The 25,616-nt window shown below is 37.5% G+C and overlaps 1 protein-coding gene across 1 annotated transcript in view; it reads right to left on the bottom strand.

Annotated features, from left to right (window-relative positions):
• SLC6A2 (solute carrier family 6 member 2) overlaps window positions 1-19,336 on the bottom strand; it is a 28,868-nt gene extending 9,532 nt beyond the window's left edge. Inside the window, exons 1-6 of the mRNA XM_053449567.1 lie at window positions 18,897-19,336; window positions 12,083-12,214; window positions 8,635-8,872; window positions 5,123-5,261; window positions 4,311-4,445; window positions 3,307-3,410 (exon numbers count right to left, since the gene is read on the bottom strand). Of these exons, the coding sequence (XP_053305542.1) occupies window positions 3,307-3,410; window positions 4,311-4,445; window positions 5,123-5,261; window positions 8,635-8,872; window positions 12,083-12,214; window positions 18,897-19,209 (1,061 nt within the window). The 5' untranslated portion in view covers window positions 19,210-19,336. The remainder of the gene's footprint in view (window positions 1-3,306; window positions 3,411-4,310; window positions 4,446-5,122; window positions 5,262-8,634; window positions 8,873-12,082; window positions 12,215-18,896) is intronic.
• Window positions 19,337-25,616: the final 6,280 nt, after the last annotated feature.

The raw sequence follows: 25,616 nt of genomic DNA, 5'->3' as shown, positions 1-25,616 counted from the left end.
AGATAAATACCCCTTCATAATGTAATGTTTTTGGTGCCCATGAATGCTTGTATAAACTGATACGCATTTTTTTTTTTCTGTTAATCCTAGTTTGAAACTACTTTCTGTTCCAGATTGACAAGATATGGAAGCTGTTTCTTAATGGCGCTTTTCTCCACCATTGACTCCACACAAGGGTGTGTGTGATAAGATAATGAATCCGAGATACAAGTGGAGTCAAAATGTAATTGTTATTCTGATATATGAGCAGAAATGGACAGCAGTAACTTGGCACCTGCAATAAAGTTCAGGGTTTTTCTGAATTCTACAATGGTAATTGTGAAGCAAGAAGCACCTAATCTTAATTGTAATATACTCCATCAATCTTTTAAATTAGAAAACCAGAAGCAAAATCATTAAGTGTGTCAAAGTACGAAGACAAGAAGACAAATCCTTAATCTGTAACCAAGAAACAACCTGAAGGAACACAATCTCTAGAATTAAAACCGTTGCCAGAGGTAAAAGAAAAACAAAATAAAAGGGAGTAGCACATGGGGGAGTGTAGTGGCAGGAATTAGAGAAGATGAGGGACCTGACAACCTTAATTGCAATTAAAACCCACCACAAACAAAGCTACAATCTTCACTTAAAATGGTGACTTTGTCAGTTATCAAACCCATAAAGACATCACTCGTCACCCGTATGTTTTACTGCTCATAATTAAATCTCTTGGAACCTAATCAAGGGGCAGTGAGGGACCCTCAGCTCATGGGGATCTCCAGGGGCTACAAAGAATGTAAGGGGGATATCAGATAGCCTAAAAAGTGTATGCACAATTTCAAGAAGTGGCTCAATGTTGCGTCTTCATTTAATAAACCTTTAGCTTTCTTATACAAGAACATTTACCCCAGTCACACTAGTAAGGGCAGATTAAGCTGTCTGCACTCAGATGAGGCGATGTCTGCCACCACAGCAATTCTTGATGCTTCAGAATGTTCCTTAATTGAACCTGTTAAATATATTTTCACCACTATAGTCGTTGGGCTATACAGGAAGGTCTTGCTTAATTTATTTAAACTTATAACCGACTTGTTTCACTGAAGATCCTGAGTCACACAGTTAGAAGGCAAAGCCACATTTCAAATAGCACACCTAATTTTAAAAAAAATATTATCATGAAACTATTTTCACATACCATAGATGAACCCTGTTTTCCCAATTACAGAGAAAAAAAAAGAGAGGAAAGTAGCATATTTTTCCCCTGTGGAAACTCCCGTCTCTCCAGCTAAATTTCCACAGTTGCTTTCGTCATATTACTGCTCAAGATGCTCACATTTTGCACCTGTTAATCCTACCATTATAGTTTCCGAAGACGCAAGGCTAAACCTGGAAGGGATATAATGTGCTGTAATGTATAACACGTACACATATATATATATAAAAGAGCATTATCTAGTATCCAAAAAGCATGATAGAGGAATATTTTCATTTAGTCCCCAACAGTGTCCAACGTCACTACCCAAAATCGCTTCTCTGTGTAGTAGTCTGGATCTGTCCCTACCTTGCGAGGGAGGTAATACATGATCGATTCCTTTGAAGAAAGGATGTTTCTCCAACACAAAATGCCTGGCATTTGCCTGTTTTTCTTCCATTGTCCCATCTATAAGCAGCTCTTATTTGCAGATCTGCGGCCGTGGAAAACTCTCTCTCAGTGAGATATGTTTTACCGACATAAGCTAAGCCGCAGCGGCATCTAAATTTGTATATAGTGTAATCGGTTCTTCTTTAGTGGGCGGAGGGGATGTGGATATGTCATTTTATAAAGCAAGCAAACCCTAGGTGGCAGTTTTGATAAACAAGACCATGATGGCACCTGCCACATGCCTAGTAATACAAAATTCATTAGCCGAAGATGTCGTTAGTGCCAGCACCAAACGATCTAGAGAAGATGCACCAAGAAACCTTTCACCCCCCCCCAACAATGCAGATGTCTATGCGATGCCACTGTAGTGTCATGGCATCTTCTCGATGAACCATGCAGTCCTTTCCCAACGTCACACTACAAGGAGGCAAGTCCTTCACTCTCCTGAGACCTTCACACATGATACATTTTTGTTGTTCCAAAAACACTCGCCTCCTGAGGCTTGACTCGACCCCGACAGATTACTAATTTATACAATGTTTATAATCCAAACCACATGTAAAAGCCTATGACTAGAAAGTTATAAAATTGACATCCATCCATATGCTCAAGAAACTGGATAATATCAAGTAACGTGAAGACAATGTGTCTCAATACTACAATACAAAATGCTCAATTCAACCACAAGATGGAGGTCAAATCTATAAACAGAAATTATTGACTATCAATCATAATCAAGCTTTGCAGCAGTGCGACTAGGTTAGTGACTACAGCTATTTTGTTAGAGTCTCCCTGCCCTGTGGTCCCAATGGCGGACCCATCATTGAAAGGTTTTATCAAGTTCACGAGTACCTATACCCACTGTTAAATATCTTATACTGGTTTATAGCTCCATTCCTGGTTAGATGTCATGGATATTAGATCTATAGCAAAATTGAACTAGTTGGTAACAATACACATGTTGGTACATAAGTTGGATAGATACATTTTATAGTATACAGCCAAGAACTCTATTAAGAAAGCTGACGGCGATACGGTGGCTAGATTTACATGTGAATTTTTTTTATTGCATTCTGTATATTTTAGATAATTTGTTTCCCTTTTTTATTGTTAGCAGCTTAGCTGTGAAATTATTTACAAGCACACATATGTACATGTAAGCTAAATAAATGTACATATAAACAGGGCGACACATAGAGGCATACACATTTAAACACACGTATAAGTACTTAACATACACACAAGTATCACATTCTTTACATCTATACAAATCAAACTTGCGCAAGCACTTACGTAGTATTTGCAGTGTCTGTGTGCCAGATGTGATTTCGTGCTGACATAATTACTAGGCTTTTTCTTTTTTAACTGGTAGTAAATTCCTTTGCGCTCTTCTAAAAAAGTTACAACTTGCCAGGTACTTTTACAAACATAACAAACTCGTCACCCAAGAGTTCTGATCTACCATTAATAGCGTTAAATTCCACCTACCTTGCTGAAACCAACCATGGAACAGAACAGTTCTTATTCCAGAAATATCCCGCTACTAAAAATTCCTGTAACTCGAGGTCCTGCTGTTAATTAGCTACAGGCTAAACGATGAAGACGGAGCAGGACATATATATATATATATATATATATATATATATATATATAAATATTCCACATCAGCATTTCAAAAGTCTTACCTGTAGCAATTGTTATCAAATTTATTATAGCTGGCGAATGCAATTAACACTCCAAATCCAGCCCCCAGAGAGTAGAATATCTGAGTTGCGGCATCTATCCAAACCTAGAGAATGAAAAGAGAAATGATCTGACTTAGTCAGTAGCAGCCTACAGCTTTTCAGAAATAACCTACATGAATTGAGTGATTTTAAGTAGATATATATTGTTACACGTATTAGCATAGCATAGGCTAGTAAAAAGAATGAGGGAAGCAAACTCTCCCATTCCTTTCTTTACCATATTTAAGATTACATGTTAACTGATATTTGTTGGGGTACTCCTGACAAACATGCTAAGGTCATGGCAAGTATCCTCTATATTGGAATTTAAGCTTAGAAAGAAACCATATGTATCTTCATATTAAGTAGAAAACCCATCCAGCAGAAGTAGTTGGATATCATAAAAGAGGCTTAGGACCAGACAACATTTTGAGGTTTTGCAAAATGTATGAAATGGCCAGAGAACATAGGGCAAATCTTTGTCATCTACAAGTCTTATCTTGACTGCCAGTACCTAATGCATGCCAGTATCAAAATGTAGGTTCTGAAAGTTGTACTTTTGGGTGTCACATTGGTAGTAGGATGCTCAGAATGTAATCTGCTCCCAACTGAGCTACCTAGAGGAACAAGTGAGGCAGGTAGGGATATCAGGGACTTAATTTAGTCCCGGTTTGGTTAGGGGACATTGGGAAGCCCCTGTCCATCACTTGGATCTCCCATCACAGTAACCTTTTGGCATCACATTTTATGTTGAATGAACTTGACTTACTAACCCACCAGTAGCTGGACATTTTGTGAATGGCAGATGGAACAGAAGGGGAATTAGGAAAATGTAGTGAGTGGTGGTCTTAGGATTCTTTTCTGTGTTTCAGAATTTTGGAACACAAAAAATACTAGCCCAAGTTATGAAATAGGATAATCACTCTTTTCTCCTGTTTTTGAAAAATAATGTGTTGTATACTCACAGTTGCTTCCTTTAGTCTTTTGAAGTCTATGTGTAGGTATGCACTAATACCTTTGGAAGATCCAGGCAAGGTAACACCACGGATAAGAAGGACAAATAAAACAACATACGGGAGAGTAGCAGTTATCCACACAACCTAAAATCAGAATATTGAAAAGGTGAAGTAATGAGCAACAGTCAAATAAAAATGTCAAGACTCCACCTCAATAAGTTAGCAGATTGGATCTGCTCATAAAGTTTACAGCTTCCATCGCTGGAACATATTTAAAGAGGTGATAAGTTAGAGATGTTCCTGCCTGAACAGAAACGCATTTCAAATTTCTGTATTTCCCTATGATCTAAACTCGCTAGCTGTAAATATTACTCGGTATACACATGGATTATATAGATATAAAAAAAAACATCAAATCAAGTGTGAAACGTAACGATTAATAAGCATGGTAAAGTTCTTCAAATTGTCTTAATTCTACTACAAAACCTACTAACTAATGATTAACTAAACTTCCACAGAAATCTACACAATCGAAGATGATGAGTATTAATATTATTGAAAATACTTTTTGGTCCAAATAACCAGATTTTCACTCCATGTAGCATTTAAGGATTTATTGCCCAGCATGCATCCTACCTCAACCACCCATACATATTATAGAGTTACATTTATATGAATTATGAATACTAGCTGAATAACTGTGAATAAGGTTTATACCCCAGCCTATAATGTCGCATGCAGCCTTCTACAACTTACTTCACCCAGCCTTAGAGGAGCTTCTCTCCTTCTCAGTAACTGTCTCTGTTAGAGTAAAATCTCACCTTTCCTGAGGTTTTCACCCCTTTCCAAAGGCTGAAGAACAAAACAATGAGTACGACGAAAAGACATATTATGAGTTGCCACCTTGGGAGTCCTAGGTCATGAATTCCATCACTTTCATGAAGGTGTAGCACCCCACGCCTACGGTAGAAGTCATACAATATTTATATGGTTAAACATTATCCATAGGCAACGATTCAAAAATAATACATTGAGAAAAAAAAAATAGACTCCATAATGGAGTGTTAGATTAAATCATGGTGCCATATGAAATTCAAATGCAAAACCAACATAGGCAAAATATGTTTTGCTAAAATTGCCCACTGACTTTTTCAGGAGACTTTAAAATAAAACAAAAAATGTTTGTGGTTTGTTTCCACTGCCTACAATACATATACCAAATTCCCTTACAATTTGTACTTTAACACCAATGGCTTTTATTATCTTAAACTCAAAACAGGCCTGAAATACAGATCTATGCAACTTCTCACGTAGCATTTGTAAGATCCGGCATACGTGTTTGCCCTCAAGCCTCAAACCACAGGGCTGAAAAAGAACTAGCAAGGTCGGAAAGTTTCTTGAAGTGGAATACTGACCATTTTTGCAGCATCATATTTGCTGGGTTTTTAAAGTAGGTTCTGATGACTAAGTAATCAACAGGTGTAAAGATTTTGTTAGAAGCATTGTTAGGTTCTGTTTTTTCCTTTTGCTTTTTTCAATGGCGTTTCAGGAAATTTGGCCATCGCGTTATTAATGCTTTGGCGCCGCGCTATAGACAAGGGTCCCTTTGGCTGATTAAGCTATATACTCTATGTAAAATGTATAACAAACAAAGCCCATTTATTTATTGTTTTACAAGCATATGGGGCAAATATATGCAAATGTCCCCTTCAGCACAGAGGACATAAACAAAGTGTTAACAGACCTTAACACACAAATGCTGCAACCACGAGGTTTACTTATACTCAGCAATCACCTCCTTAGACACTATGGATGTCTTCCAATAAAGGTTGGGCTGCTTCCAATAGCCAAGTACCAAGTTATTGGTTCCAAAAGTAAGGCTTTCAAACATTGCCAAATGGTTATCCCATCTCTTCCACAATCCAGCTTTGCCTGGCATTGTAGTCACCTTGAGATGTTGATAGGTAAGTGGAACTGCCAGGCATGGGCGTAGGAACCGAGGGGGGATGGGGGGGCAGATCCCCCCCCAGTAACTCATGCGGGGGGGGGACCGATAATGAAGAAATCCCCCCCAGGGCCATAGGAACCCCCCAATAGAAACGCCACAAATGCAGCCCGCGAGACCTCGAGGTGCAGCCCGCGTAAGATCGGCAGCCAGGGCAACCGATCTTACGTGGTCCGCACATCGAGCCCTGCTACTTACCTGTGGGAGGGTCTTCTGTACTGCACAGAGGAAGCGGAACCCAGCAGAGTTCACATGACATCAGATCCTGCTTCCTCTTTGCAGTACCAGAGAACGCAGAGGGAGGCCACGCCCCCTGCTGAAGTCTGTGAGCGGCATCGAGGAGCTGCAGTGCAGGTAAGGGGGTGGGGAGAGTGTTTGAATCAGTATGCTTGATTGAGGGAATGAATCTGTGAATGAATGAGTATATGAATGAATGAGTGTGTGTGTGTGTGTGTGATAGCATGGATGTGTAAGTGCTGGAACCTAGGCATGATGGGACTGTGATTGCTGTTAGCAATCACACTCCTATCATGCCAAGTCAGCCAGTACATGCTGAAACATAGCTAGCTGCACCCCCTTGTGTATTGATGCTGCCAGCAGTATGGGGTCTGCACATCACTTACAGCCACCCATGTACTGGCTGACTTGGCATGATAGGTGTGTGATTGCTAACAGAAATCACAGTCCCATCAAGCCTAGGTTCCAGCATTTACTGGTTGGATGTGTAAGTGCTGGAACCTAGGCATGATGGGACTGTGATTGCTGTTAGCAATCACACTCCTATCATGCCAAGTCAGCCAGTACATGCTGAAACCTAGCTAGCTGCTCCCCTTGTGTATTGATGCTGCCAGCAATATGGGGTCTGCACATCACTTACAGCCACCCTGTACCAGCATGTACTGGCTGCCTGGGTATGATAGGAGTGTGATTGCTGTTAGCAATCACACTCCTATCATGCCAAGTCATATTGCTATTTTTTTTGTCCAGTTGTGGTGTGTTACTTACTTTTATAAAAAAATGTGAGTTTTTATTGTTATTTTTAAAGGTGGGGGGTCATTTTCGGTTTTGGCTAAGTGAACTGTGAATGTTTTGATCCAGAATTTTCATTTTGGTGCATCCCTAGAATAAATAGAACTATTTCATTTTTAATTATCCTGAGTCCTGAATTTGTAGTCACAAAACTTTCTAGGCCCAGAAATCAGTGAGAGGAAAAATAAAGGTTTTGTGTCATTTACTTTATTTTAATCAGCATAATTTTTTAAAGGCCATATTTTCTCACAGTGAAAAATGAGTGCGGCCCACCCACTGCAGAAAAAACTTGGACACCCCTGGGGTAGAGAGTGAGAAGGGGGGGAAGGGAGAGGGTAGCTAGTGAGAAGGAGGGTAGGGAGAGGGTAGCTAGTGAGAAGGGGGGCTAGGGAGAGGGTAGCTGGTGAGAAGGGGGCGATAGGGAGAGGGTAGCTAGTGAGAAGGGAGGGTAGGGAGAGGGTAGCTAGTTAGAAGAGGGGTAGGGAGAGGGTAGATAGTGTGAGAGGGGAGGGTAGGGAGGGGGTAAATAGTGTGAGAAGGGAGGGTAGGGAGGGGGTAAATAGTAAGAAAGTGAGAGGGGGAAGATAGTGTGAGAGATGGGGAGAAAGTAGGGATCTGATGGGGGCAAATGCTGTCCCCCCCAGATTTTTAGGGGTTCCTACACCCATGCTGCCAGGTTACAGTGCAATCGTTGATGCCTAACACACGTGCAGTGTTTCTGGTTTACAAAGTGGGGATCCATCCATTCTTAGGATGCTTGGGTACTTCATCTGCCATTTGTGTGTTCAAATGTGGATTAAAACTGCACTTGGAGGGCCATGTTAAAACAAAGCCATCTTGAAGCATCCTATGCAACAATAGGGACAAAGACCTGCAGATATTGTGCGGTTTTCAGCCTGCCTTGGAGATGCTACAGTTAAAAGGTAGCTTTGCAATGCACATTGTAGTTTTTATGCTTTTGGGACCCCAGATGGCTCAATATAAAAACATATGCCCAATTTTGTGCATCAAACCCATTTGAAGACCTCAATGTGCCATCACTGCACATAACATACGCTGCTGACTCCCATTATTACAGAATAGAATGATAAAAAGTAGGCAAACTGAGAATACGCTATCACTGATCTAATGGTTTTGGTTTCATGAAAAACATACTTGGGAGATGATCATTTCAATCAGATTTGTAAAATTCTAATCTCCCATACCGTCAGAGATGTCAGTAGAAACAATAAATGTTCTGATGTAATTTAATCAGTAATCAAGGAAGTTAGAGAGAAAATATAGAGCTGGGAAACTTACTCATAAAATTCAGCAGCTGGTGTAATTTTGTATTTGGAATACTTGGTTCCATTACTGTGTACGGAAACGTTGAGCAGCTTCGGGTCGGTGCAGTTCACGCTATTCCATTCATTTCCACATTTTGTCCAGGGAAGATCAGAGGTGAATGAGGATACCAGATAATAGAGTGACCAAGCAATTATCACATTGTAATAGAATCCCACATAGAGGGCTATTAATATGACCGTGTAGCCAACCCCTAGATAACAAAAAAGAAATATTATTTAGGAGAAAAACTACAAAAAAGGACAAAAAACCCACAAAACATTAAACATCTTGATTACAACAGTTTAAATACAGATACAAATTATAGAAAATGTAAATCTTACATTTTGCTTCAAGTGATTGCCAGATTTTGTCTATTAAGTCTAGGATAAAAACATTGTTTAACGTTAAGATACACTTTTAACTTATTCCTGAAATGTAATCAAAATCCAGAAACTTCTACCCTACCAGTCACACGTTTGTGAAATGGTGCACTTAAAATACATCCAACTTGGCAACAAGACATGAACACTGAATGTGCTTTCTTGCAGAGGAACTAATAAAAACATCTTCACAACCTCCAGTATTTTAAGGAGATTTTGAGTCTTCCTGAACAGTTTTGGTATTCTTTTTACTGAAGGAATTTCAAGTAATTGCTCATTTTGATACTTCAAGTTCTAGTAAAACAGCAGTCAGATGTAGTTATTAAAGCTTTGAGTAGATAGCCAAACATCAACTGATGTCTAGTCTAGCATGTTCTGCAAAGCATTGTTGACAAATGCTCAGAAGACACCAATGTCAGCGCTAGGATCATGGGATAAAGACACAACACATGCTAATGGGAGAGAAGGTTATAGATTACTATGCATCCATGGACAAAGTGTGATAATGGTCAATGTGGTCTACTTCCCAGAAGAAAAGATTGTTGAGATTAGGCTGCTGGAGGATAGGAACAGAGAGAAAGGTGTCCAGCATGCTTCTGCTTTTTGGGGACTTCATCCTAGCAATTTATGCTGTAGTAGCATAGGAAGTGTGGTACTGATTAAGTCACTTGGTTATTGTTGCCAATTTAGTAGATTGCATACATTTTGACGTTGAAATGATTTCATGAAGATGCTTAATAACAGAGTTGACAAGTTCCGGTCAGGCCTTTGGAGTAGACAACGATGTTGCCAAGATACACATAACAAGGGAAAAAGCAAGTCCAGGAAAACATGGCTGATACGTGCAAAATTATAATCATGCTTGAGGACTATGTGTCTACCGAAAACTTGCGGCAACAGAAGCTGAATATGTTTATTGAATACTGGGTTGTTCACACCTACAAGCTAAGTCTAGGGCATAATATCTTGATCCAGGGAAAATCGGATAACTCTTGAAAATGAAAAACTTGAAATAGCGTTGCTTCTGGAGAAACAAGGAAGAATATTTTGCTGGACGAAAACCATTAGCCAGACAGCCACGACTCTAGACATAAATTCTACTGTTCCTGTCTAATTTTTGTGTGTTGCTTCACCAACTTAATACCGATTCCAAGCAGATCAGTACAGAGAAAACATAATAGAGTTTGTGATACCAAAAACTGCTAAAAGAAAATGCAACACACATGTGGTTGGCTTAACAAAGCAAAAAATTCCAATTAAGATTTCATAAATATACTGACATTCCATAAATGATATTGCTCGACTTGAGCTAGAAAAGAGATGGTTCTTTCGGAAAAAAATAAAAGTAAGAGTTGTTTTTATTTTTTTTACATGAAAACATGGCCTCCAAGAAATGATACAGGGGTAAATTTGGATTGGAAAATAATAATTTGAACACTTAAAAATGAAAGATGTATCCATTGGTTCTAGACAGATTGTGAAGTATAGACGCTGGAGGTTTAGGAAATATATTTATTTAGTTCATAATAAAGTAGATCACTGCAATCACTTAACATGGTCTTAACAGGTGTGCGAAACTAAGAAAATCTAGTTAATGATGTTTATTTCAAGGTTTGGTGCTCAGATAAATTACACCAAGATGTAGTTAAGGAAGAACAAAATGTTCACGCAATTAAAAGAATCTTAAAAAAGACACATTCCAGAAGTAGTCAAAACCACCTGCAAAAAACATGCTCAAAGGTTAACAAAGGTCCAACATTATACCCCACGTATGGAATACAGAAGGAAAAACAGAGTTAATTAGAAGATTAACTTCAACATGTTATTCAAGTGACATTAAGTAGCAAGCTCAATTTTGCCCCATTTTCCTGATTTAGCCATTAGTCCAATGGAGAAAAAAGACACAAATCAGCTTTACAGAGACATACAAAAGAAATCCACTATGAAGACTTAAGGCTTAATCTCACAAAAGCTAGAAGTGGTATTTTAAATGAGTTAGATTGGATGTATCTACCTTGCTTTTAAAACTGCTTTCCAGTCTATCGTAATATCTCTTTATACCTACACAAAACCCTCACTTGTGGACCATACCTTACCTCCGTTAACAGCCACATAAACCATAGTAACCCTCAATCCTTAGTCCTCCTCCTTCTATCTACATCTCATTGGCAATACATTCCTGCATCCTTTCCTTTTTCTTCATGCCCCTTTCTGATCATTTTTAAAGTATTCTGATGGATTCTTTTGGTTCATTGTTCAATTTTGGTATCAAGAAGAAAAAAAACTGCAAAAAAACCTATCCTGATATGTTTTCTACCAGTCTAGCTGGTTTGTGTTAGATTTTGTAAACAAGGTTCTTTCAGATTCTAGATCATACCTGCCATAATACGTACTACCTGTTGTTGAACATATGAAAGGTGTCTCTCAGCCTTCAAACCTGGCCAACAACATTTAAGGACAGATTTCACTCAACATCAGCTACAATGATTGTCCTGATTTGCACGTCCATTAACTCATTGGCAAGGGAGAGCTAGCAACATTAAGCTTGGGAGGCAAGACCAACTTGATGGGTCCATAAATGCCCAAAACCCATTGCAGAGTCAACAACCTCACCGTATAATCCAAGCCCATCCAACACATATCATCCTCAAGATGGAAACCTCCATAAAGTATGAATTCACAAATCATCCAAAATATATATTTTAATGATATGATATTTAAATAATAACAAATAGATGACATATTTAATATTAAAATGACGAGCAAATACTTTTTGCTCTTATAAACATGTTAAGGAGCATTTATAGAAAATATATCATCTTGTATTGGCAGGCAGGTTGATGGGCAAATGTTTTTGTAGAAGATTTATTTGTGGGTTATGTTCAGCAACGACTTTACAAAGTAATTGTCTTATCGTAGCCCATCTATTCAACTCTATACAATAACGTAAAGTGATTAGGTCAGCGCTTTATACATCAAATAATCTGCTCAAGATAATTTCCTGCTCGATCTTCAAAGAGAGCTGGAGTTTAATCACTTACCTTTGAAAACTGGACAAATCTTCCAAACTGTGGCTGCACCTTGTCTGTTGTATTGTCCAAGGGCTAATTCCATATAGAAAAGAGGCATTCCAGCAATGATTAGGAAGAACGTGTACGGGATTAGAAAAGCACCTTAAAAACATAAATGGTAGAAAATTCCACATCAGATATAGCATTCAATGAACATTCTTCATGTATTTATTAAAAGATGGCAATAAACCCAAACCCCGCTTGTCAAGCCACTCTAACCAGGGGGAACGAGATTGTATTTAGAGGTTGTCTTGTATACATATGCAGGCACAGATTAGGTTATAATTAAAAATAAATAAGTAGATGGATTTAGAAAGTAATATTATGTGGTATAAATCCTTGATAAGACCTCAGCTTGGAATGCAGCTAAATTTTGGGCGGAGGTTTGTAAGAAAGATTTGCTGAATTTCAAAGAGCAAAGGCAGGATCTTCCAATTTGGTTTGGTTTAAGCTGAAAAAAACGTGCCTACAAGGGTAGAGGAACATAATTTATGTGTATAAACAAGTCCCTACTTACATATGTCTGAGGAACTTTAAAAAAAACCCAGAATTTATAGAACGTAAGAGAACTCCCTCCACGGCGACCCCTTCTGTATGCATATGCTTGCTAAATAAGAAATGATGGCATTACCTACCACCTGAGTGGCCTAGTTTCAGCATATGTGGAAAGGCCGACTCTGGACGTCATGCATCCTTTAAGGTTACAGGAAAGTAACGTTCATGATGAGCGTAGAAAAGGATTTCTACAGTAAAGGCAATGGAAATCTGAAATGCAATCGCAAATTAAATGTCTTCTCAGAAAGCTAGCTAAATTAGGCTTTAGGATTAGAACAATTAAAGGAAAATGAACTAGAAATTATTTAAATCTTCACTTTTTTTGTTTTGGATCAGCAACTTGACCTGTGTCTCTTCGGGCCTATAGTTCTGTATCTTTTAAAGTTAAAAGGTTGACTTCCTGCTTCGTCGATACTCTGAATGCTGCCGATTTACATTATTTTAATCACAAACGTTGGAAATATATAATGCTAGCAGTGCTTAGAGGAAATTCATGTGTAATGATACAAGTTACACACAATTATACATTTTCTTCACACCTTGAACGGTGTTTGAGGGTTTAATACATAAAGTAACATAGATTACTTCCCATGTATTATGTCTTCTAGTAGCGGGCTCCTTTCTTTTCGTAGCAAGCATATGAATAGAGGAAGGAGATGCTATAGCCGTAATTCTACTAGGGTGCTAGAAACCCTACAGACCCCGATTTTAGCTTAAATAGACCTCCTGAAAGATCAAGGTGCAGATCTTACATATACCCTTTAATATATAAAAATGAAAACAAATATCATTAATACACCTTTGTTGGTGCTTATGTCAAACATATAAACACATTTGTAAATACTTTGCTTGTAAGTAGGATTCTAATACATGAAATGGCTGTGGACCAATCATGGAGAAAACATCTAAATGATCCCCTCTCAAGTCACACCATATCAGTTCGGCACTCACAAACCCATGCAGCGAGGCCGGATTAGAGACAAAATAAGAGTACAATGACAGAAACCATCCACAACGACTTCACTCCCACAGACTCTCATCTTTAGTGGCAAGGTTGTCAGAATTCTGTATCCCAACAGAATAATCATGTCTAAAGTTTGCTGGGCAAAGTTAATCATGAACCCATCAAAGCATGTTGCGAGTCCTCTGCTTCCAGATGTACCCAAATCCTATATCACAGCTCTCCACACTAAATGAGGCAAAACAATACATGTATGATATACCGACATTATGATCTCCATGCATAAGGAAAACAGTTTCCCCCCAGAATGTCCTCAGATATTATTCTGTAACACTCAACAAATATGTGAACTTTGGTAGGAAATGTTTCAAAAATGATGCAGAAATTAATATGATAAACAAGTTAAAAACTATTAATATCTTATGATGGCAAACAATGTAGCTACAGTCAGATACAGAAATAAGGTAAGGAGAACAAAGCCAAACAGAGCAAGTTCAATGAAGTCAAGTTCTCCATCAAGCTAAAGGCCATGCTTAATCATGTGTCTTATTTTCAAATGTATAATATCTAATTATTCAGGCAGACTTTTCTTGATCATTGAGCAATACAGGGTGTTTTTTCTGAGACACACGCATTGATAAAGTTTATATATGTAAATAAAATAAGAGGGGCCCTGTAAACGCTTCTCACTTGGGGCAGTTGTGTTTATGCTTTATTAGAAATTCCTATCCGTCTTTGTGGTATGACTAATTTTACAGATTAAAATGTGATGCTTTGTTTTTGTTACTAATCCTGACATTATAAAAAAAATATTGTGGACGAGGCACATTTTATTGTTATCCTCAATGTAGCAAATTAAATAAAACAAATCCTCTATTATAAATGTAAATCTACTAGGGTGAATAAAATATAAAAATACATTTTAATTCGTATTTTGTTTTTCTGTACCACTAATTCAGATTGAACTATTCAAATATATTTCTTTAAAAAAAATAATTACTTAAGAAACTCTATCCACAATAAAAGTTACTTGCAATATTTGCAGATTTAAAAAAAATATATATTTTAAAAATAAAAAAGAAGGGGTGTCGTATCTACTGTAATATATAACCTTTGGATATAACTGCACATCTGAAAAAATAAATATTTAGAAAGTATTCTAGTTGCAGATGAGTAACCAAATTTACTAATCATTTGCCAAATGACCAAAATAAATGCTTTACGCATCTTCAATCTTAATTTATTCATTGTGCTAACAATTTAAACAGCTGAGAAGGGTCTGAGAAAACTAGCAATCTTGGCTTGGTAAAATGTATTGAGTTTTTTACCTAATGTATGGGTTTATAGTCTGTAAACTCTAGTTTCGTCATACCCTTTGAATGTACTGTAAGAAGTGCTGTGTAAATCTTTGACATGGTATTATTATTAATAATAAATAACATATATACAATTATTAATGGCTCATTAATAACACATAAAACAAAAGATAAAGAATGGGAAATCGAAAAAAGAAACAAAAATCTAAACACTAAAAATACACAAAAAAACCTCGAAAAAAATATATTCGTCTTAACATCAGCACTTACCTTTTAAAATACATAATTTTGGCACTCCTTTTTTTTTTAACCATTTTATAACATTTCATTTTAAATTAAAACCTCCATTATTAATTGTTGCCCACACACATATTTAAAATTCATAATATTCTAACCCATTTGCTACAAGCTATTGTGAAATTCTATTTAAATGCTGGTTTCTGTAATTTGATAAAACAAACTTCATTCCTCCCCCCAAAAAAATAGATGTTTTGGCGTCTCACAATATACACCTCAGTTACACAAGCTTGTGACATTTAATTGTGGATTTTTTTTTTAATTTGCTTACTTTTCATGTTTCAGGAGCTCTGCTGCAGGGAGGGTCTTTAATATAGCCACAGATCAAATTCCAGATAAAAATCAATACTAATGAATAACTCAATTAGTTTTGTATACCTAAATTGTTAAATTATCCTTGTAAAATGTATTGATATGCTTGTTTAAATGTCAAGTTTCACAGTGTTACAAGGACTAAATCAATTAACGGCACTTGTGCTGCTAGACATTGGGATAAATCACATTTCAGTTACAAACTGATGTCTGCCTTTGTGAATCCAATCCGTGGAGCCAAATGTTTGATCTGGTTATTTAAATGCCTACAAGGGCTTGCTTTGTAATTTAGTAATAATGTCCTGCTTGTGGGTTGTATTTATAGCCTGTTTTGTAAAGTTATTTCACCGGGTTGAGCTAATTTGCCACTTTATCATGCTAGATTCTAGAAAACTAAAATAATAATTTAACATCTCTTTGGTATTTAAAAAAAATATTTTCTTCATCATTTTGTTGTATTAATCAAAAGGAAAAAAAACAACCTTTTTTGGAAGGCTTTTCTAAACTATTTTATTTTTATTAGACTATATTACAAAGTTTATACTTAAAGAGCAGCAATACCCATTTTTTCCCAGAAATCGATGAGTCAATATATATTTTTTAACCATGCTATGTAACTATATAGTCTCAAACATGTGCAGCACTCCAAGTACAAATGTGGTTTACTAGACAGACTTTCATCCATTTTAAGGATTATGTGTTGGGTTTGGTTGTGTCTTGAAGCACTGGTAAAATTCCCTCTTTAAGGGTATGAATCAGGCATGGGATATGATTAATTCATGGAAAAGGGTTGTATTTCCAAGGACAGGTCCTATAGCACAAGCTGCTTCAGAGAACGGACATAGTTGTTGCAATAGGGAGAGATTCCAGATCTAGCTTTGATTCAATGCAGCCAAGAAGTTACTTCTGGCACCTTATGATGTATTTGGGAGCAGGGCACTTTGACCGCATACCAGGGCTAAAGTTTGATTCCCAGTCAGGTCCTGGATGAGTCCCCAACAGGTATTGGAAGTAAACTTTCAAAAGAGAACAGTTTGCAGAGGTTGAGTTGTAGCTGGATTATAGCATCAAAACTGGAGACGCAAGCAGAATATGCAATCATGATCCCAAGGCTTTCTGGGACCTTTACATAAATAGGATATTCTCTAAGTGTAGACCAAAAACAAATCATCTGCATATAGTAATGTCAACAGGGCTACAATGTCAGCCTTTACTTGTCACTAGATTAATGAATTAGAATCCACAATCATCTAGCAGATCTAAGAGGAACCTTTGTTTTTTCAGTTCATGTGAATAAGACACTTAAGACTCAGTTTCCATGAATTACTATTCTACGTATTTCCAGCTAATTTCCTTTAGGTTTTTGATCAAGAATGTGCTCATCCAACGTTTTTTTGGAAACTTCGGCATTCTTCACAAAATGTTCCCTGTGTATGTCACGCCTATCGAAGCATACGTTCGGAAGAACAGGTCCTCTTCTTCGTCTGTACCGGTTTGGTTTAACATGGAACTGTAAATTTTGTTCATTTTAATGTCATTGTTAATTTCCTCTCTCCTATTTTAGCGCTATAGAATCTGCTGGTGCTCTATAAATGTAATGTTATATAATTCAAACAAAATTAATGATGATTCCACAATAAGAGGAATATAATTTCAGCAGTAACTATGTACGTGTTAGATATGTAATCACTTTGAAATTAACATATTACATTCATTTGCACTCAAGATAACCTTATATTCATCCAATGCCCCATCATATAAATCCATTCACCATCTGAGGGAAGGCTTGTCTACCACCAAATATGTAAATAAATATACTCTAACCACATGGCTTTAGAAATCCAATAAATCAAACAGCAATGGCTTCAACATTGTCAGAAATGTGTCATTTTTTTTAAAAAGAATTATTATTTCATGTTGACCTTGAATGATCTACCCATAACTGGTTCTAAATCAAGCTAGCTCATTTCTGATTATTGGCTTCTACTTAACATTGCCCACCTATAAGTCTTAGACCTAGTGTTATTGAGGGGGTGATACCCTCTACTGCATATCTTCCAAGTGTCCCTCTAATAGAAACAGTTGCCTTTCTTTGTCTACTTGAAAGATTTTGGCATCTACCTTCTTTTGCCCTACACTTTGCCTAGGATACTAAGCTGAAAGGAGGCACTGCCAAGCAGGCAAGTATATGCGAGAAGGGGCATTGGAAATGTGGCTTTTAAAGGGTGTAGTTAGAGCTGTGTCTGGGAGAAAAAAATGTGACTTTTTGTGACTTTTAGGGCTGTAGACCACCAGTAGACCCACCAAGTGTTACGGGCTACAAGGAAAAAAAGACATCAAAGGAAGACAGAAAGGATTAGGGACAAAAAAAGGAACCCTCCTAAGCAGGGACACTTAGCGAGTATGCCCTATGGCAATAGTCACCTGGGGCTGACTCGTTGAGCTAAAGCAGATCCCCACTGCTAATACATAATGCATAAGTGCACCACCACTGACTATACAGCAACTACAGGTTACTATAGTCAGATGTAGGGCACTAAGTGGGGGTCACCTTATTTGACCTTCATTAGGAGTGTGGTAGAGAGAGTGTGTGTGCGCGACCATGGTCTTAATCCAGCACCATCATAAGTGAAGAGAATTTAGGGCACAGAGTGAATTCCATAAATTTGGAGTTCATTTCCATTTCAAAAGGACAATTGAACATGTCTCACAACACAATCACAACTCCAGCCCGCTTTTCCTACAATTTCCAAATAACACAACTCTATGACTTCATAATTGGGTTCTCCCCCCATACATGCACACTATGAAAAACTCATATATTTCATAGCATAGCAACTCTTTTTCTCTGCACACAATTAAGTTCTTTCATCTTTGCATCACGTATTCATCCCATAAACCTCTACCATTTTGTAAATACATGTATATTTTTTCAAGGGAACAAAGATCTGTCACTGTTCTGAAGATGTAATCATAACAATTCAGTCCCCCCCCAACACACTGAAAAGCTATGTTCTTTAGAGTAGACCTTTGGACCAAAAAGAAGTTAATACTGTTTGTCTTTTAACAAAACAAATCAGCATGTTATTGTTGCAATCTTAAAATTGGTCAACCAGAATTACTAAACTTGACACTTAAAGTCAATTTAAATGATCTAGATCCACAATAATAATAATAAAACAATTAAACCCCCAAATTCTGTTAATGTCTTTATCTAAAGCTCCATTGTCACTGTCAAGGGACACTAACGTATCACATTGTACACTTAGTATGAGATTACTGCAACAATTATTTCATGCTCACTGCAGGTGACAATAGTTAGATGTATAGGGCATGGACTTACCGCCTCCATTTTTATAACAGAGATAAGGGAACCTCCAAACATTGGCAAGATCCACCGAAAATCCAATAACGGAGAGAAGAAAGTCTATTTTCTTGCCCCAGTGTTCTCTCTCATGCTCTTCCTGGACTGGGACACCATATTGGGGCGATGTATCTGACACTATGATTGAGCTGTTGGTGTACTGAACTCCATTCTGTTCTTTAACTAGAATCAGTTCCACATCTTTCTTCTCAGAAGGGCAATCTCCAAAAGGAACTACAGCTGACAGCTTGTGGTCAGACTGGCCTTGCTTAAACATCTTGACCTTCAACATTGAATTGTAGATGATGTATACTAGGAGCTCTGGGATCTACTTGGGTGGTATGACTGTAAATCAAACCCACACAGTAGGCAAACTGCTTTAAAGAATTGGACCATGAAAATATGTTTCCTCCTGGAGAAAAATCTGAAAAAAGCAAAAGTTATACACATATATATAATTTTTTTTTTAAAGCACCAGAATGTTCACCTCTAAAACTTCACTAGCTCCAGCTACACTGTGCTTTTAAGAGAGTCAAACACAATCCAATAACCTGGTTATCAATGAAGCTTCCTCAGTCTTGCTGAGAACTAGAACATTATGTGTTTGGACACAAACACTGGGTTCTGACAAATTAGAAACGTACAAAACTCTAAATATTGCTTAATATGTTTATTATGAGCTGAAATCTGTACTGTGTAATTTTCAGTTTCTGAGTCTCCTCAATTTCCATAGATACTTATTTTACCAAGATTAAAGTACTCACCAAGCAGAACAAAGTATGACAAGCATCAGTCTCCTCTACTCAGTTTAATATCCTGGGTATGGTCCTCTGAGGCCTCTCCATATCTTCATCAGTTGCACTTGATGTCCAGGCTCTGACTCAAAGAAACTTCTGTTAAGAAGAAGCTGAGAAAGGCAGGAAGATGGGTGGCTTTTAAACCAGACTCCACTTGCTCCACGTGATAGCTTACACAGTGACCAGTGGCACTGGAAACTGAGCAACAGCAGCATCTACTGGATAGGAAAGGGAAGACAATGTCTGTTTTCTCTCTACATTTTCTTACTAGTATGAGATGTTACTAGTAAAGCTATCGTGGTCTATGTTCTGATTTGCTTGTTCATGGCATGGAAAGTGTAAGCAATCTGGTCAATGTAATGTAAAATGCCCTAGAGGGAAATGGAGCCTATTGAATTAAATGGGAAGATGTGGCTTACCTGGGTCTTGTAATGAATAATAGACAAAATACATCCTGGCATCTGCAGAAGTACAGATAGGGAGATTAAGAACAGTATTTTAGCTTCTCCTATGTTACAATTATAAAAGTGGACATAAATGTGTATCGTCTTAATATATATGAAATGCTGTGTAAGTTTCACTTGGGAAAAGAGTATTCGATACATAGTTTTATGTTTATTTAAAAAACAATTCAAAGGAGAAAGGTTCGTATTTATCTTCAGATCCCAAATACTCCTGTAATAGTTATCAACTTAGAGATGTGTGAGGTTCTATTTATTTATTGGAGATGATGTATAAATTTCATTAAATTATTTGCTGTCGCCTTCACTTCAATATTTACTAGACAGCTGACATTTATTCACAGGAAACAAAAGCAAATTAATACAATGCAATGATTTGTGCAAAGAAGATAATCAACATAAATTTGTAATTTCTTTAGAAGGGAGTAAAAGGACATGAAGGTCTTATGGTTTATAATCCATATAAGTCATGGACATCCGTCACTTTAACACATTTTTAATATAGATAAAAAAAAACATAATATAATGAAGATTAAAAAGGAATTGTTTGAGAATAAAATCTTTTTCACTTTAAACTGTACTAACATTTCAATACATTCCCTCACATATCTGTGGTCAAGAAAATATATTAAAATCACACTGCAGAGAGAGTAGAGTAGAATGGATATACAGGGCATAGCATATAATAATTCAGACTTATAGAAACAAAAAGTTGAAGAGGGCCTTACATTCTTAATATAAAAATATACTGACAACAGCATGGACGTGCCTAAACAATTTTACTCTAAATCAAAAATCCTGAAGTTTCCAATAAATGTCAAGAGTTCTATGGAGATAGAAAACATCACTTTTTCATCCCTAACCCATTTCCACATGGGCTCCATTACTTACACACACGAGAGCCCATGTAACAGTGGCATAGGTAAGAAAAAGTAAGACCTTGTGTCTTATATTCAAGAAGGACTTCATTCATGCACATTTTACATATTTTACAGTTTTATAATTCGATGATACCTCTAGCAGTTTCCACATGCAACAACTTGTCCGAGATCATAATAAAATAAAATGATGCTGGTAACAGCAAAAACAAGAATACTCAAAGTTTGACTGTGCACTGAAATAGGAAAGCCTCAAGGGGGGATCAAAGAAAGAGTAAAAATACAGCAGGAAATTAAAGATGAGAGAACGGAGAAAGAAGTAAGAAGTGTGAGGTTGAAGGTAAGAAAACCTCTTACAAAAGTTAGTCTGCAGCTCCTAAGATATACATAAAGTGTGGCCATTGTGGCCACTAGGACAAATGCCAGAGATGAGTCACAGTTGCCAATGGAATGTGACCCTATTGCGAATATGTCTCTAGACTGATTTCCAGGAAAATAGAAAGTTAAGTCCTTTACTTATAACTTGCCTCTTTATTCCAGGATGTCCTGCTGAAGCCAGGACCAGTGGCAACCCTAAGCCCACCACCCTCTAGATTCAGGAACCCCAGGCAGCTGTGATGCCTGGTACTTATACTGGCCCTGACAAAGGCAGTCAAGTAGCCACACAGTGGCCATTGTACAATTTCTGATGCTTTGTGCTGCATTAATTGGCTCCCCATGGCTTCCAGCCTCAGCTGGTTAGAATTCTGTGGTGGCTTCTAGCCAAATACATTTATGGGAGACTCAGCACTGATGCAGATGGGCTATGGTAGATTTAAATTATGGATGGGGTGAAGTGACTGTTCAATGTGTAAGTAGAGTATGTTTATATATATATATATATATATATATATATATATATATATATATGTGAGTGTGTGCAATATGTATATATTTATTTATATGGAAGACTATGTGTGGGCTTCCTGAAGGGTTTGTGGGGCTCCTTTGTCCTTAGGAAGGGGTAAGTGAAGTAACTATCTCCCTCACACGTATTGTCTCTCTATCTCTGAGTGAAGTGGAATGCTAGGACATGGCACCATATCTTTAAGGATAAGGAAAAGACAGACACAGAGAGGGTGCTACGCTTGCACCTGCCAAAGGGGGCAACTGGTGTGTGTTTGCAATTCCATGTGTATTCTAAAATGTTTGACTTGTGATGTAATGTAGAACTGTTGTATTTGCATACAACATATGCAAATACATAGTGATGCATTATTGCAACAAATCTGCAATAAGCTATATACAAATTGAAACATTATAAACAATAAATATAAAATAGTTTCAATGGTAACATTTTCTTCATTGAATTGCATTGCGTCGTATCCATAAGATATTATCAGCTTACCGACTTTTGGAGCTCTCTTGCTCCCAAGATGAACAGATGCACACAGACTAGCAGAGTAATAACAAACTGAAGATTTTCCTCCAGCAGATAAAGTTCTTGGCAATCTTCCTCACTCTCTGAGGCTGTCTGCTCACAAAAAAATGTTTAAAAAACTAATATGGTTAAGACATAAATTTTAATTATATATTATGCACAAAACAAGCAGGGGAGAGGCACACCTCAGGGTACTCTCGAAGATAGCTGTGTCTTAGTTGAGGGATTTCTACACATTGTTTGTTCTCATCCAAGGAGGCCCACTCGCTTCCATGTTCCCCTCTTGTGTATGGACAGGGTGTTGCAAATGGTCTTACTCTAGAGGGCCTAACATATGAGAAATTAAAGATCTACCAGAGTGTGGTTCACAGAGGCACATCTCTATGATAAGGAGGTTCTTTGGGTATGCTGCTAGCTAGGGTTGGGAGGAAACATCACAACCTGATCCACTGTAAATGGGGTACAGGAATATTCTTTCTGCTGTCCCCCCAGACTACCAGAGCAATATACATAGCAGCCCCAACTCAGGCTTAAACTCAGGATTTAGGATCTGTCGTTATTGGGGTTTGGGGTGAATGCAGACACTCATACTAATTAATGAGTTTAGGTGTTTCAGTATCACCTGTTAACAGGTATAGAAAATCAAGCAGATCCATCAACAAACTTTGACAAAAGGGTCATACTGAAGAGCTCGGTGACTTTAAACATGGCACTGTCATAGGATGCCACAGTTGCCACAAGTCAGTTCTGCCCTGCTAGGTCTGCCCCAGGTCCACTGTAAATACTACTAATGTTACGTGGAAGCATCTGGGAATAACAGCTCAGCCATGAAGTGGAGGATTACTTACAGAACAGGGTGGCCGTGCATCGAAGCACGCGTAGCGTGTAAAAAAATAAATACAAAATCACCTCTCTGTCGTATCACTAACTATAGAGTTCTAGACTGCCTCTGTAAGCAACAGCAGCACAGGTACTGATTCCATGGCCGAGCATCTACACACAAGCCAAAGATCACTATGCATAATGCCAAGTGTCGGCTGGAGTGGTGTAAAGCACATCACCACTGTACTTGGGAGCAGTGAAAATGTGTTCCCTAGAGTAATGGATCATGCTTCACTATCTGGAAGTCTGATGGATGAATCTCAGTTTGGCGGATGCCAGTAGAATGCTACCTATGGATAGTGCCTACTGTAAAGTCTGGTGGAGGAGGAATAATGGTCTGGGGTTGTTTTTCAGCGTTTGGCCCCTTGGTTCCAGTGAAGGGAAATGTTGATGCCACAGAATACAAAGGTACTTTGGACAATACTTTGCTTCCAACTTTGTGGGAACTGTTTGTAGAAGACCCTTTTCTATTCCAGCATGAATGCGCCCCAGTGCACAGAGCAAGGTCCATAAAGGCATGGTTGGAGTTTGGTGTGTAGGAACTCAAGTGGCCCACACAGACCCCTGACCTCAACCTCATGAAACAACAAGATGAGGTGCGAGGGGAATAGGCAAAACCATTTTTTTTAATTTACTGCACAGGTATACAGGCTAGCAATCCATTTGTTCTGTAATGCAAACATTTTTTTATGAGATCATAGATTTAAAAAAAAAAAAAAAGGCAAACCAATTTCGGAAGTATAGTCAAATATTAAACCACATGAAAAGCAAATATCTTATTTTTTTTTTTAAGTAAGATGGTTTTTCTTTAAAATCGAGACGCTAAATTCATAGAATAAGAAACTGTAGATAAAACTGCACTGAAAGTTATGACAACTTGAGCAATTTTCTGATATTGCTCTGACTTATATTTTAATATGTGCTATTGAATTATTTCCTTAAGCATAAAAGAATTATGTTTATTTAGCTGTGTTGTGGCAATATAAAATCAAATTAAGTTTTGCAATTACTTAGGATGCATTCAGGACAGTTGTCCCTCAGGCTAAGCTGTAAATGGGATATTAGGGCTCCGAAAAAAAACACAGAGAAGGTATAATTGATCTAAGGTGACCACGCTGACCTAAATTAAATCAAGAGAAGCTGATAAGCTGGAACGCTATAAACAAGTTGTGGCATTGACTTGGGACTGGAGGTGGAGGTAAAACAGAACGCTTTTAAGATAATAATAATAAAAAAAAAGTTAAGAGGAAGATATCTTAAGTAATGTTTCTGTTCATTTTGTACAGGATGAAGCCGCGATGGAACAACGATATTTCCAACACAGAAATTGCTCTTTACATTTTCTGTTTTACATATTGTGTATAGAACTGTAAAATGTTGGATTCGGGAATACGTGATAGATCTGCTTTAATATTAACTAAGTCAACATGAGATAGCCATGAAGAGTCTGCTGCTGCTATTGAGGTCCAAGAACATCAGAGCAGACCAGTAGTACGGGACAAAAATATTGAGAGAGTGAAAATGTTATCAGTGATGTTAGTGGTAATAAGTTCTTACCTTTACGTTGGTTGCACAATGGTGTATCCATCTGATTCTTTTATTGGTTAGAGCGACCCATTCTCTAAATGTTTGTAACATCCATGGCAAACCTTATCAGTTGTCTCTCTGCCATATTGGTCTGTTTGGAAGTAACAGCAGTGGTAGGTGATATAGGGATGATACATAGCAATTCTAAAATAGGATGATGTAAACATGAAATACTCAATGATGTGTTTAGGTAAAACAAAATAACTACAATTTGAATTTGTTTTCATGTTACTACATCAGGATTATAATTACATTTCTATAACAATTTTAAGTTCTACGCAGAAAAAAAATCTACACTAATTTTCAACTTTTCACAACTCAGCACACCCTAAAGAGCAAGGGGGGGGGGCGTGTGTCTTATATAACACCTAATAGGACAAGAGTTGTATGAAAAAAATAAAAATAAATGAAAGGTCCTGCATTTTATTTCCTTTAATGGGATCTATTGGCGGTCAGACTTTCTGATTAGCTAGGAGATGATTAAACGTATCCGCTACTCTAGGGTCCGGCAGCATATTATGCACAGGAGTTACTCTGCAGTTCAGTTGAAATCCTATAATTCCCAGCTGTTAGGTGTCTTACATTAACATGGCTTCTAGATTTAATAAGAAGACATGCATGAAGTCTTATTGGTCAAAGTTAAGACAGAGTCTTAGTTGAAGGTGATACCCTTT

This window comes from Spea bombifrons, chromosome 10, assembly GCF_027358695.1.
Source record: "Spea bombifrons isolate aSpeBom1 chromosome 10, aSpeBom1.2.pri, whole genome shotgun sequence".
NCBI lineage: Eukaryota > Metazoa > Chordata > Amphibia > Anura > Pelobatidae > Spea > Spea bombifrons.
Note: the sequence above shows the minus strand (reverse complement) of the source record. Positions and strands in the feature narration are given on the sequence as shown.